The sequence below is a fragment of the Cheilinus undulatus genome, linkage group 16, assembly GCF_018320785.1.
Source record: "Cheilinus undulatus linkage group 16, ASM1832078v1, whole genome shotgun sequence".
In the NCBI taxonomy this organism is placed as follows: domain Eukaryota; kingdom Metazoa; phylum Chordata; class Actinopteri; order Labriformes; family Labridae; genus Cheilinus; species Cheilinus undulatus.
Window position 1 is genome coordinate 30514421 of NC_054880.1, and position 13521 is coordinate 30527941.

Sequence of the window (13521 nt, forward strand, 5' to 3'; positions counted from 1 at the left end):
TTTTATATCTCCCGAAATTAACAATTGTTTTCAAAGACTAAAAAATAATTATGTAACAACTTTTACTCACCTTCTGATGTGCTAAAATAAGTTATGCAACAGTATTTTCAGGCAACACATCCGTTTAAATATAACAACACATCTTCTGAAAACTTGCTAGGATCCTGGACTTCTCTTGTTTTAACTTTATTTTCTTAACACGCACATGTGCAGCGTACTCCGAGGGCATGTTATCAGTTCAGCTGCAGCAGAGTAGAACCTCTTTGTGTTTAATCATTTTACGTGAGGTGAGATAACATGACGTGCTTGTTTGTTTAGATGTGATTTGTCTGCTCTTCCCTCATGCTGCACCATATTTGTGAGTGAATCTTAATGAGCTGGATCGATGCCCCCCGGTGTGATGCACGCCGTAATCTTGTAAACATTGGCAAAGCTCCGAGTGATGGCCGTCATCTTTATCTTTGCGTTTGACAGCGATACGGTGAGGGGCGGTGAGGCTTGTTTAATCTCTGAGTCGTAGTTTGATCTGTGGCTTTCATACTCATACATGAGGGAGGTGTCGCCTCTCTCTCTCTCTTCCTCTATCTCTCTCTCTGTTTCTTTCCTGGTTGCTGTGGCGACGCCTGCCGCAGAGCTTTGCCTCTGCAGACTCCAGGAGCAGCAGCAGCATCTGGGCTGAGCAGTGAGCGTGCTAACTTGAAAGCCAAGCCACGCTGCACATGTTACATAACGTGTTGTAAGTGCTTTAACTGCACGTAAGCACGAAATAAAGGGATCGATTCCTTTCATTCTGTAGTTTATTAATGAGTCTGTCACAACACAACAAATCAATGCGGTAAAAAAAAAAAAGCTATTTGGAGTCCTGGGTCAATTCCTGACTTAAACACTCCGTTACATGCACACCTTGTGCTCTACCTGTTGCTTGTGTAGCACCTGTTGGAGCAGTGGATCATCTCTCCTCAGCCTACTTCCTGCTGACATTTACCTTTCTTTTGTTTTATAACCTGTTATAACAGCACTTTGGCTCTAATGGGCCAAACTGCTCTTGTTCAGCCCAGTGACCTCTTCTTTTTTGTTCTCATCTACAGCTCTCAGTCTTTCAAAATCTTTCAACTCTATACTGGACAAAAATACGTGACTTGAAACCAGAAGTTTCTCATATTGTGTCGCTGTTGTTTGCATTGTTTTGAAAAGGCATCTGCATAGTCACCCATTCTTCCTTTTACTTTCAGCTTACTTGGTGACTTGACAAACACTTTCCACATGGTGTTAACGTCTCTGTGGGCACTTTACTTAGCAGGCTTCATAATCACATATTTACAGCTATTTGAAACATATACACAGAACACACCCCCAGAACATCTGCCTGGACTATCACAACATTAAACTGCCACATTGGGGCCTATGTGAGTGTGTTGATGCTGATAGCTAATGCGAGTAAACATTAGCAGGCCTTAGTATAGATAGTTTAATAGTCTCATATCCCCCTCTTTTCCTTTGTTCTCTATCCCTTCACAAATCTAGCATAGTCTCATCACATGGCTTTTCAACAGAGAGGGGTCTGGCTGCAGACCGTATATCTTTGACAGCCTCTCTCACAGACAGTTCATCTGAGTATATCTCAGAAAGGAAGTGCCATAATTTGACGGTACAATGTACAGTCATGGACGAAAGTATTGGCATCCCTGGAATTTTTCCAGAAAATACGCCATTTCTCCAAGAAATTGTTGCAATTACTAGTGTTTTTGGTATACATGTGTTTATTGCCTTTATGTACATTGGAACAACACAAAAAAATCAGAAGAAAAAAGACAAAATTGACACAATTTTACACAAAACTCAAAAAATGTGGTTTACGTAGCTGCTTTGTGAGTTTAGCTTTACCTACGTAGCTACATTATCTATGCAGCTTATACACCTAACGGAGCTGTGTAACCTATACCTGCTGTGTTGGAATGTTTTCATGGAGGGCGAGCCTTTTCCTGTAAGCAGTCTGTAGACTGGTACCCTAAACCTTTACCTTAATCTTTACCCTGGCCCTGTACGGTGATTTACTCAAATTACTATTTTTAAACTTTTAGAATATTTTTCTGAGATACACAGCACTTCAGATTAACGGTCTGCAGCCAGAGTGTCTTGGTTCAGCATGAGCCAGGTTCTGCACAAGGTTTTAGCCTTATAAGAGAAGTTTTTTTTCTCAAAACAGTAACTTTGCTCAGTCCTGCTTAGTGCTGGGCTCATGGCAGAATAATGTTGTGTCTTTGTAAATATTATAACAAACAGTATGGGCTTGTGTAGAACCTTTTGTAGTTGTATGCCTACTCAAAAGTGCTTTAGCTCCTCAGGTCATTCTTACTCATTCACTCCACATCCACACACTGATGAAGAAGGCTTCCAAGTAGAGTTGTCATTAATGTTAAATAATCTCATTCATACACATCCTTACATATTCACATGAAACTGCCACAGCAGTGGGAGCAAGTTAGGGTTAAGTGTCTTGCCCAAGTAAATAATCTTCCAATAACGAGACAATGATCTTTACCCACTGAGCCACAGTCACGCACAACTGAACATCTGCCTATCTGCCTTGGTTGTGTAGTATCTTGAGCTAACATTGGTTATGAATTGGTGCTATACAAATGAAGATTGATTGAGCTGTTAATTGATAGCTCAGAGTAACACAGCATTGAAAATGAGTTGCTCTTCATTGGGAGGTGGGGGGGTTGGGAAGGCAGGGAATGCTAAGTAAAGTACCCATCAGTTTTAATCAATCCTATTTCCTGCTGGCACTTTAAAGGAATTGGGGGTCTAGGGTTTAAACCTAAGGACATTTTGACATGTGACTGTGATAGCTGGGATCAAACCATCCAAACTTTTGGTTAGTACACAAGCATCTGTACAACACAAAGCATCTTATACAGAGAAACCACTCATATGAAATTAAAGCAGCATTTTTTTAAAAGCAGTGAAATGCTTAAGAGCTGTGAACATAGAGAAAATTTATCTGATTTCACACAATAAAAAAAAAAAAAAATTGTGACACAATTAAAATAAGACTGTCTACCACAAGTGTAAGTTTCTCATCAGTTTTTATAAGATTGCCAGTTTAAATTTGAATTTTTGACAAAGAAAACAGAGTCCCAAAATGAGTCAGCACCAACTCTCTTTTATGCAAGCCTGACTGATGCAACCTGCTGCTTACTCAGCCACTTTGGACATTATATTCCTCAAAATACCAACCAACCTGATGCACTGTGGAGGTAAACTAGAGAACACCTGCACAGAAGAAGCACCGCAGCACTCAGCTCAGGACAAACACAACACAATACTTCAAAAAGCAGTATTTGTCATGACCTTTCTGTTCCCTCTGGGAAGACAAAAAAGAGGCTTAGAGTCAAGAGAGAAACTTCACCTCTCCAGTCATTTATGGTTTATTTTATTATAATTGCAATAATGATTTATTCATGATGTAAAAACTGCATAAATCTGCTTGTGCCAACTTATCTCTTCAATGCTAATTTATCACAATTGTCAAAATGACAAGTGAAGTGTATTTCTGTGCACAGTTTCAGTTGTCCTCATTACAGCAGACCATCATTTCTTCCCTCTGCTTGTTTCTTCTGCGTACACGATGATTGTTGCTGTGCTGATACACAACTCAGGATGAGTAGAAAAACTCTGGAGCAAATGTTCAGGCTGTGGGTGTGTGTGACTGAGGCTTGTGTGTGTGGGAGATCATCAGCACATTACAGATAAACCATTGTCTTTTGTTCACTTTTAATGCGGAAGGATTTATTTCCACTTTTAGACACAATGTAGGCTACATATAATTTGCACATCTCCTAGCAACAACACTTTGATCAAACTAAATATAACTTCTCACTAAGGTGTCACTATAGGCCCAGCAGTGCTGCCTATGACTGTTTGTTGGCTCATGATTCAACTCCCCCTTTTTTAGATAGGCTTGTTTAAGTGAATATCTCTGTTGTGTTTATATCCAAGTGTTGTTCAGTTATTAAAATCATTTTTTTATTCTTGTATTTGATATGCCTGTATTACTAGAACCTTTTTTTTCTGTTGCCTGTAAGGTTTAACTGCCGTCTAAATGGATTGATACCATATTTTAAAACTTCAATACGATACCGATAGAAACTAGTCAAACTATCCATCTTTCTTCTTCCATTTATTGTGGTTGCAAAGGCAGCAGGCTGAGCAAGAGAATCAGTGCCTTGACCAAAAGTACAGACTAAAATAAAAAGACTTTTCATTGACTAAAACCGGACTACAATGTTTTTGAGTTTTCATTAACTAAAACTTTAAAAGTTAAAAGTGACTAAAAGCTTTTGTTTGGAATATATTTTAAGTTTTTTTTCCTCTTATGTGTGATTAGTTGGTATTGTTGTTGTTGTTGTTATTATTATTATTATTATTATTATTATTATTATTATTATCAGTGAAACTTCCAATCATGATTACCCAAAAATTCCTGAAAATTTTCTAGCAAATTTTCCAAAATTTCAAAGCAATTCCACCTAATATTTTCCAAGAACTTACTATAACCCTTTCCAAAATTCCATACAAATGTCAGAGAATTGCTCCAAACATAGAAACAAAATCCCTGAAATTTACATGGAAATTCTTGAAAATTTTCTAAGGACATGCTCCCACCAAATTCCTCTAAAAAGTACCAAGATATTTCACAAATCTCAGTGAAATACCTGATAATCTAAAAGCACATTCCTCCAAAAAAATTCAGAGAATTTTACAAAATTATGAAAACATTTCCTAAATTTCTATGAAAATGCCTGAAAGTTTCCAAACAAATCCCCCAACTATCCAAACAGATTTTGCAAATTTCTATGAAAATGAAAAAAAAAAAAAAAAAAAAAAAACTGATTTAAGCAGATTTCTATCCAAACATACAAAGAAACTCTTCAAAATATACAAACATGCAACTGAAATTTCCATTAATATAGATGAAAATTTCTAAGCAAATTTCCCAAAATATCCAAACTAGCTCCCAAAATTTCCACAAAAAAAATCCTGAAAATATTTAGCAAATTCTCCCCTAATTTCCAGCAAATTACTTGAACTTCAACTCCGTTGTAGTAAAGCCAAAATGTAATGTCCTCATATAATTTTGCAGGGTCTTTGGAGGTTAAACTTAAGAACATTTTAATCTAAAGATTAAAACTAAATTTAATAAAGCTGCAAAACTAAATGCCGTTTTGTTAACTGAATGCTTTTCTCTTGTCTTCTTTATCTTTCTTGCTTTTCAAACAGTATGTACCTTGGCTTCCTCTGCTCCTCACTTAAATAAATGTAAGAACTGTTTCAGTGGGAGGACCAGAGCATTTGCTATGCTGTAAAGGAAAACAGGTTGATAGTGGGAGCTAATTGAACTGAAATTGGGAATTGATTAATCAGCACTACACCTGGTCATGCCTGAAAATATAATACTCTAACACAAATGTGAAATAAACAAACCAAGATGGATAAATTGTAGTGTTATCCAAGGAAAATTGTATAAACTGACTGATAAGGAACCTTTGAAAGACATCCAGAACAGCAGGCTGACGCATCACTCCAAACCTATCGAGGCGTCTAGCCTTATTTTTATAACAAAACTCTGGAGCTCCGCTGAGCCCCTCAGAGTGCTGCTTGGCATCTGCATTGAGTGAAGTATGTGTTTAATACAGACGTAGAGCTGAATGTCACCCTCCTGTAGCTCCAGCCTCCCCAGGGTGCTCCCGCTGACTGTGACAGCATGGCCTCAGCCGCCCACACCCACCCTCCCTCCTGCTGAATTGTCTATCTTCCCACCCCTTCTGCTCGACCCCCAGCCCTCACCGCACGCAACAGATCGGCACACCAGCGGCACCGAACGCAGCTCAGCTCGTGCATCAGGCTGTCACACAGGCTCAGTCACCCTGACTCACAGTGTTTATCACAGCCGCAGGCGTGACACTAGAAAGCGTATGACAGCCGGTTTGTGTATGTGTGCTGCAGCTATTCTGGTAGCGCTCATTACTCCACTGATCTGTATGAGGGCCCCTAAAACCCCTGGGTTTGGAGTGTGTCTTCTCAGTGTGCCGGGAGCGTTCAGGAGCTCACTGAGCTCGTTGTTCAAAACAAATGATTGTGTCTTTCTCTGCACCTTAGCCAAATAGGGGCCACATCCACAGTGACTGGCTACACATTAGTGGAATTGAATTGAAGTCACTCCTGCAAAGAGGGAGGTAAAAACACGAGGGGTTGAAGGCTAGTCAAGGGGACTGCATTTTGGGTAAGTTTCAATAAAGTTTTATCAACATTGGTAATTACAAAATTAGTTTTATAATATTCATTAAGCAGTTGTGCTTAATATGAATAACATTAAGCTAGGGCTGTAAGTGGTAACACATTTATGCATTGAGATTAAGATCCATAATTAACACCTTCAGTTGTTCTTAATTGCATTAATCACATCCTGTCATTGTTTTAAGTGCACCACGGTGATACCATGATGAGGCAGCAGCTAGGTACTACTCACTGTAGCATCTTCCTGCTTTATAAGTATCCTGTGGTTAAGCAAGTGTTGTAGTTTGTGTTCTTTCTGTAGAAAAGCAGGTTTTTCTGTGATGGAGAGTAAGGTATAAATTACAAAGTTAGGGCACAGCAAAAAAATAAATAAAAATAAAAAAAAGCTTCTAGAGAAAGTGGCCTATCTGCATTGTTGACCTGTCTTGGGTCACTTACACAGAAAAAATCCACAACATTACAAAAAAAGGGTTTAACAAAGAAATAGAATCAAATGCAGAAATAACAAACAACACTTTTTTCAAACAAAAGGCAAAACAAAAAGTTTTTTTTCTTTTTGAAACAGGGTCCAAATAAATCTCAAAGAAGGCAAGGAGAAAAAAAATCTCCAGGAACACACAAACATAAAAGTATTTGACATGCAAAGAACTGACACAGAGGGGCAGGATCAGAAACTGAATAGACACTGGAACAATTAAACACAGATGAGACTCATGACAAAGATGGAGACAATCGATCATTCTGGAGGAAAACAAGACAAATCTGAAGAAAATTAAGACAGCTCTAATGAAAAATAGCTAAATAATTGTGAAAAGAGGCACAATTGGATGTAAATTGGCAAATTATGGTTTAAAAGTTGCAAAATGGGCAAGAAGTGGCAAAATTTGATAAAGGTGGCAACAAGTGATGGAAAAAGTCATAAAAATGGGTTAAATAGTGGAAATAATAGGTTTAAAGACGCAAGAATGACATTAAATGGTGGTGCAAAGTGGCAAAATGGGTTAAAAGGGGATAAAGGAGTGAAAGTGGCAAAATTGGTTAGATGTGGGTTGAAAGTGGCAAAAATGGACAGAAATAGTGGTGAAAAGGAGTTAAAAAGTGTCAAGAATGGGCTAAAAGTGGCAAAAATGGGCAAAAAATAAGTGACTTCAAAATCAACACCCAATAATAGTTTGGCACACTTTTCAGCTCCAAAATAAGGTCACTGTTAGACGGGACACATCCTAGCACTTATGCTACTGATCCCATACACATGCACTGATATCATTAATAATTCACAACTAGGGAGGGGCCATTCTCTGGGGTTTTCAGGGGCCTAGTCAATTCTGTGGGCAGGCCTGGTACAATTTAAAACAGTAACACTAGAAACTAAACTTGGAAACATGTCAGAAATGAACAAGGAATACAAAACACAAGAGGGGAAAATGTCAAAGTAAGACAGGAAACTATGCAGAACTCAGGAAAAGGTGTTACAATTGCTATATATACAAGGGAATAAAAAAACAAGGCAAGGTGACCAATTTAAAATACTAGACTAAAAAAGAACTCTGGACAAAATAAACAGGAATTTGATCCTGAACCAGGGATTATTTGTTGTCAGTTAGTCATTATGTACATGCAGTCCTACACATTTCTTTATCCATGCCAGGCACTTTATCTGATGGAATAATGCTTTGAGACTGTCTCTTACCTCTAAGTCATGGTTTCAGACCACACTGGTGAAGCAGTGTAACACCTATTTAAATAATGATTCTAAAAGTCAAAACCATGGAGTGTATATCCTTGCATTAATTGGATTCCCAAATCAACACAATGATATTTATTTATTTTTTAACAGACTTTTCATTTTGTGTTTTGAAATGCAGTATAATGTCAAAATTCAGTGGCTTGGGTTATTTTTAAACTATTATTGTTTTAAACTTAACTCTTATAAAGGAAACCTTTTAATATAGCAATTATTATTAATTCAGATAATGTGAGACTTGTCTTCTGCCAGCGGAGTTGAATTTTCTCTTGTGTGATTTTAAAGGACAGAAGGAGTCCTCCCTTGGTTGGTGTAGCCTGATGGTCCTTTGTTGGTTTGTATAGGAATGAATGCAAGTATATATGTGTGTGTAAGTCTGAGATTGTTCCAGCAATCTCATTCGTCCTCTCTTGACAGAAATTATTCATGCATGAGATTAACAGTGGGGAATTCAGTTTAATACCCACAGCTCCAGCACTCTCTGCTGATGTCAATAAAATGTATTTTAGGACAAACAAAGCCTATTGATCCTCTGCCAGAAACAGTATGATAGGCCATTAACGGCTGGCTCAGGCTTTGATGAATACAAATGGAGTGGTGATTGAACGGGAATTCTGCAAGTGACCATGCATGGGATTTAAACGCTGGTTTAAAAGATCTTCATTCTTTTTTCTAACAATCTTTTCAGAATTCCAGTTTGTAAAAACATAAAGAGAGAAAAAGGAGCGATCCCCTTAAGATAACCCCCCCCCCTTTGTTCTCTCTCCAGATGTGTTGGTGAACGGGAAGCCGTGTGACTGTGATGTCATTGCTGACTGTAAAGTGGGTGATGCCGTGAACCTGGAGGTGAAACTGACCAATCTGAGCAAGAACCCCGTAGGCCCCCTGGCTCTGACCGTGGTGCCGTATCAAGACTTCCAAAATGGAGTCCAGAACTACGATTTGGAGGACGCGGTCACGTTCATCGGCTCCAACACTTTCTACATTGACACGGTCAGTTGGGATAGGAGCTGTTTGTTTACATTAAGTTATACACTTAAATAAGTCATGTCACATTTCACAACCAAAAAGCTTCAGATTGTGAAGAACAGTGACACTTGAAAACAATTATTCTAGTTTCAATAAACATAAAAGTTATGTCATAAAATACATTTCTTTGCATTTATTTGATTCCCAATCACGACTCTTGTAAGAACTGCTTCCAATTTTCTTTATAGATTTAAAACTCAAACATGCAATAAGTGAAGTTAATTTTTTTAATAAAAGTCAGCAATGAATCGCAACTGTGCAAATTTTGAGTTTGACAACGCTATGTTAGGAAAGCTGTTGTGTTTAAAGTTTACAGCTGAAATCTTTGAATTTAAAATCAACCCTTCAAAGAAGGGAACTTTTGTTTGCAACCGTTCTCTCTTGTGCATGCTCAACAGGCTGGAGGCGATAAATTATTTTTTTAATACTAAAATAAAAAGAGGCAGATATAAGTAGAAAGGAATTCCCTAAATTACTTAATATACAAAACAGCTTGATTCAACTAACAAAGGGAATCGATGGACTTCTTGTTACCTTTACATCAAAGTCAGTGTCAGCCTCAGACTTACCCCCCCTGTAGGCGTAATCCTGTCCCCCTGCCAGTGGATCATTTAATGGTTCTTAATATTGTCTGTCATTGCTGTCTCCAGGTTAAACCTAAAGAAAACTCTGTCTGCGTGGGCGCCCTGCTCTTCCTCTACACCGGAGATTTCTACCTTAATATCAAGTTCCAGGATGACAGTGCTGGACGGGAGCTTCCTCTGGCCTGGTTCACTCTACCCAGCGTCCACATCAGAGCCATGGATACTCCACTCCAGGCTGGAGCCTGAGTGCCTGCTGGCCTCATCATTTTGGCTCTAAATGAAGGATTTAGGGATTTGGCAGTTTAGTTCCCTGTAAATACAAACGTGTAAATACTAATGTGTTAGTCATAGCATCTTTGCTGTAGAGTGGAACAGGATTGAAGATGTTCCCTGAAACACACAAAGGTAGTCTGTTACCATTCAGAGGTGTGCAGGTTTGTCAAGACATAACAAAGCAGATGTTCATTTTGGTTAAAAATACAGGGATGTTTTCATACCTGAAGCATGTTAGTTTTGTTCCTAATTAGGTGATAAACTGTTGCATCGTTTTCCTGGGTCTTTCTGTCTTCACAGTGCAATGTTGTAAACAAAAGCAAACACCAGCAAAGGGCTGTCCTTATGCCACTGTGTCACAACCTCTTTTTTTCCAATGCATGTGTGAACAAATGCCACTTTGCATTGTGAGATTACTCCAATATGCTACTTTGCTAGTTAACGTACAAGCAAAATGAATTGTGGGTTAAGAGGTAAAATGTTTTACAACTACTATTTACTTTTGAGAGGATGAGCATATTTATCAAACATTTGACGCTAAGAAGATACAGAAGTCAACAAACCTGTTAATCAACACAGGAACTAGAGGGGCTTTCAACACTCCATCAGGGTGATGGTTTGACGTTTGCCCAAGCTGAATGATTTTAAGTGACGTTTTTCTCAAATTTTTCTTTTAGTTTTCATTAAAGACATATCTGATTAGCTCATTTTGATAATAAGATTTCAAAACAAACAAATAGACATTCATGAAAACTCGTCCACCGTAGACTGTAAGACTGTAATATTGGACAACGTCTGAATGACATCGGCCTTTGGCTATTGAAAGGGGTCTGTGAGTCCAGTCCATTGCAGCAACCATATTAAAAAACTAACACTAGATCAGTTTAGTAGCAAAATAACAAAGGGGAGTTGAGGCAGGTCTTAAATTCTGCCAGCCTGGAGTTAATATCAGCATAAACTAACATCCTTACTTAAACCGAAGTGGTAAAGTTATAACAATAAAATAAGAAAAACTCACGTCACATCCATGTTTTTTGTGAGGTAAAGTTTTCTGGTGCCTCCTCAACCATTTTCAAGTGGACACTTGATAAACTAAATTTTTTTCACTTACGTATTGGCCTCAGTTTTCAACATCTGAGGATGCTGCTTCGGTTATTAGTACAGCACTCTGATACAGGTGGCAAAAGGTCACCAGTTAACATGGTTACTCTTTAAATCATAACAGCTATTAGCAGTGGCAAGTCACCAAATCTCTGACAGCAGCATTTTAAAGTAGAAGACAAATTTTTCAAATTTGGAGTTCTAATGATGAAAAGGTTTGAAGAGTTGGGCATAATTAAGCAAATTGTTGAACCTGTTGATATTGTCGAGTCCTGAAGTGTGCTGATGATTGGAGTGGGTAACATTAACTTTTGGGTATTTTTATACTACTTAGAGCCCAGGCACTGAAAGTGATGGACCCTGTTGCAATTAAAGTGGTTACTATTACTATTAGCGGATTATTATTTGTTAACAAAATGTGCCTAGTAGCCATGTTAATGTGACTGCTGCTGCTGCTTTAGCTGATTATACCACTGCTGGAGTTTGATGAGTTAATTGCTGCTTGGTCAATTGCATTCGTACTGCAGCCAAACCATTTCTTGGTTTGAATAGAGGCAAGCCAGGACCACCTCTTCCCGGCATGCTTGTCTTGCTCTGCATCAGAGTGCAACTGCTGTGTTCACGTAAGTCGATAGAAGTCATGCCAGAGGAAATTCCCCCTTATGTGCCAGTGTCTATGGCCTCTGTTTTTTTGCATGGGCACTGCTGAAAAACTTTGTGTCAGAGCGCTTCTCATCGACATTTATTCTTACTACAGGTCAAATTAGTTGACTTCTGCTTTTCTTGGAAACTTTATGAGTAAGATTGAGGCAGATGCCTTTGCTGTTGGCAGGGCTGGTATAATAAGTCCCATCCCTTCTTTAGTTTGATTGGGCAGTGACAGAGAAGTGACATTGACGTGTGCGTGGCTATTCCAAAAGCTGAACTGTTTTAAACTGCGAGTCAAATGAGCATGGCAACTAATGCTGTTGGAGTTTTCCCTCTCAGGATGCTCAGTCTTAAATACACTGGTTTTGTTTGTAAATTAGCACTGCCAGCTCAAAAACTGTGGATACAGGCCCTAATATGGAACATCCTCTTCAAACAATCCAGGTTTGAAAACACACCCAAACATTTTAATGCAGAGATGAGAAGAAAGGAAAATCCGAACATCAAAACTAGAATGTGTAGTATCTGATATCAGTCAGATTGAGAAATCTGTCTGTACATAGCTTTTTATTGCTTCAGATGTCTGTATGCTGGGTTTACAAAGTGATTTAACAAGAATGACAAGTAGATATGTAAAAAATGGGAAGAAAATTAAAACATCCAACCTACCTACTATTAATCACTGTGATAATGAGACTCATCCTTGGAGGAAAACCCCTTGCTTTGTGCTTTTATTATTAGTCAAACTCTGACATATGAAATCATACTACTGACCAAATGGAAACTTCTGTAAAAATCTAGATCTTTGGTCATAGCACCATTTATTCTGCTGATTATTTTGTAACCTTACATTTAAAATGACAAAAAATCTACTCCAAGAAAATGACAGGGCTTAGCATCACATAATTACAGAGCCATTGTTGCAGAAAAAGGGGTTGCATACTAACACTGGAAGATTATGATTGGCCTGAATATAAATTGTATTTATTTTCACTGCTGTATGGACGTTTTGTCTCCACCACACTGAATTACTGATCAATATGGCTGTCTCAAAGTAGACTTTTATTATGTGTAACATGCATAATTGTTGTAAATAAATGGCAAAGATGGCAAACTTTGTTCATTTGGACATTTTTCCAACTCGCTACATTTTTCGGTCAGTCTTGTCATTACAGCTCTGTGCTCAGCTTCATTTTCTGCCCACCGAGACGACCTCTATCACCTCAGCATTTCAAGGAAGCTCAAGTCTGACATTCACGAGTGCCAGAATCCATAAACAATGATTACCAGGAAAAACACCTCTGACTGAGTCTCATTTTTAACAAGCAAGGCTGGATGAAAAAAATGTTGACATCCACAGAATAAAAGAGGGCATTGTTACCTAAAACATTATTACAATGCCATAAATCATACACCACCTTACCATAGTCCATCATCATGATGCTCATTGTGCATGATACCTCTCAGATCTTCTCACTGGTGGGCTGAGTGTGAACTGGATGAAGGAGATGCTCGGAGGAGATAAGCCTTGTGGAAAGGCTAAAGCGGCTTCGGGGGTTGGGAGGCTTGTCGGTTTCATGCAGCGTTGAAAGGAGGTTTATCACTGAATCAAAACACACTCAGCATGTGGCAGTCAAGCGTTGGAGAGACCAGATTGGGTCCCTCCTCCTAACCAGCCAGGAGAAAAAAGAGCTTCAGTGTGCTACAAAGAAAAGATCACAAAGGACCTTTTAACTTCTATTAACCAGGGCTCAGCATGTCAGTTAAATATCTTTAATATTTTTATCATTTATTGAACATGAGCATTCCAAACCTTTTACTTTCCATTTCCCTTAAAATCAT

At 38.4% G+C, this 13521-nt stretch overlaps 1 protein-coding gene across 2 annotated transcripts in view; it reads left to right on the forward strand.

Annotated features, from left to right (window-relative positions):
• trappc9 (trafficking protein particle complex subunit 9) overlaps positions 1–12784 on the forward strand; it is a 341471-nt gene extending 328687 nt beyond the window's left edge. For both annotated transcript variants that reach the window (XM_041809216.1, XM_041809217.1), the window contains 2 exons: positions 8814–9037; positions 9724–12784. In XM_041809216.1, the coding sequence (XP_041665150.1) occupies positions 8814–9037; positions 9724–9903 (404 nt within the window). In that variant the 3' untranslated portion in view covers positions 9904–12784. The remainder of the gene's footprint in view (positions 1–8813; positions 9038–9723) is intronic.
• Positions 12785–13521: the final 737 nt, after the last annotated feature.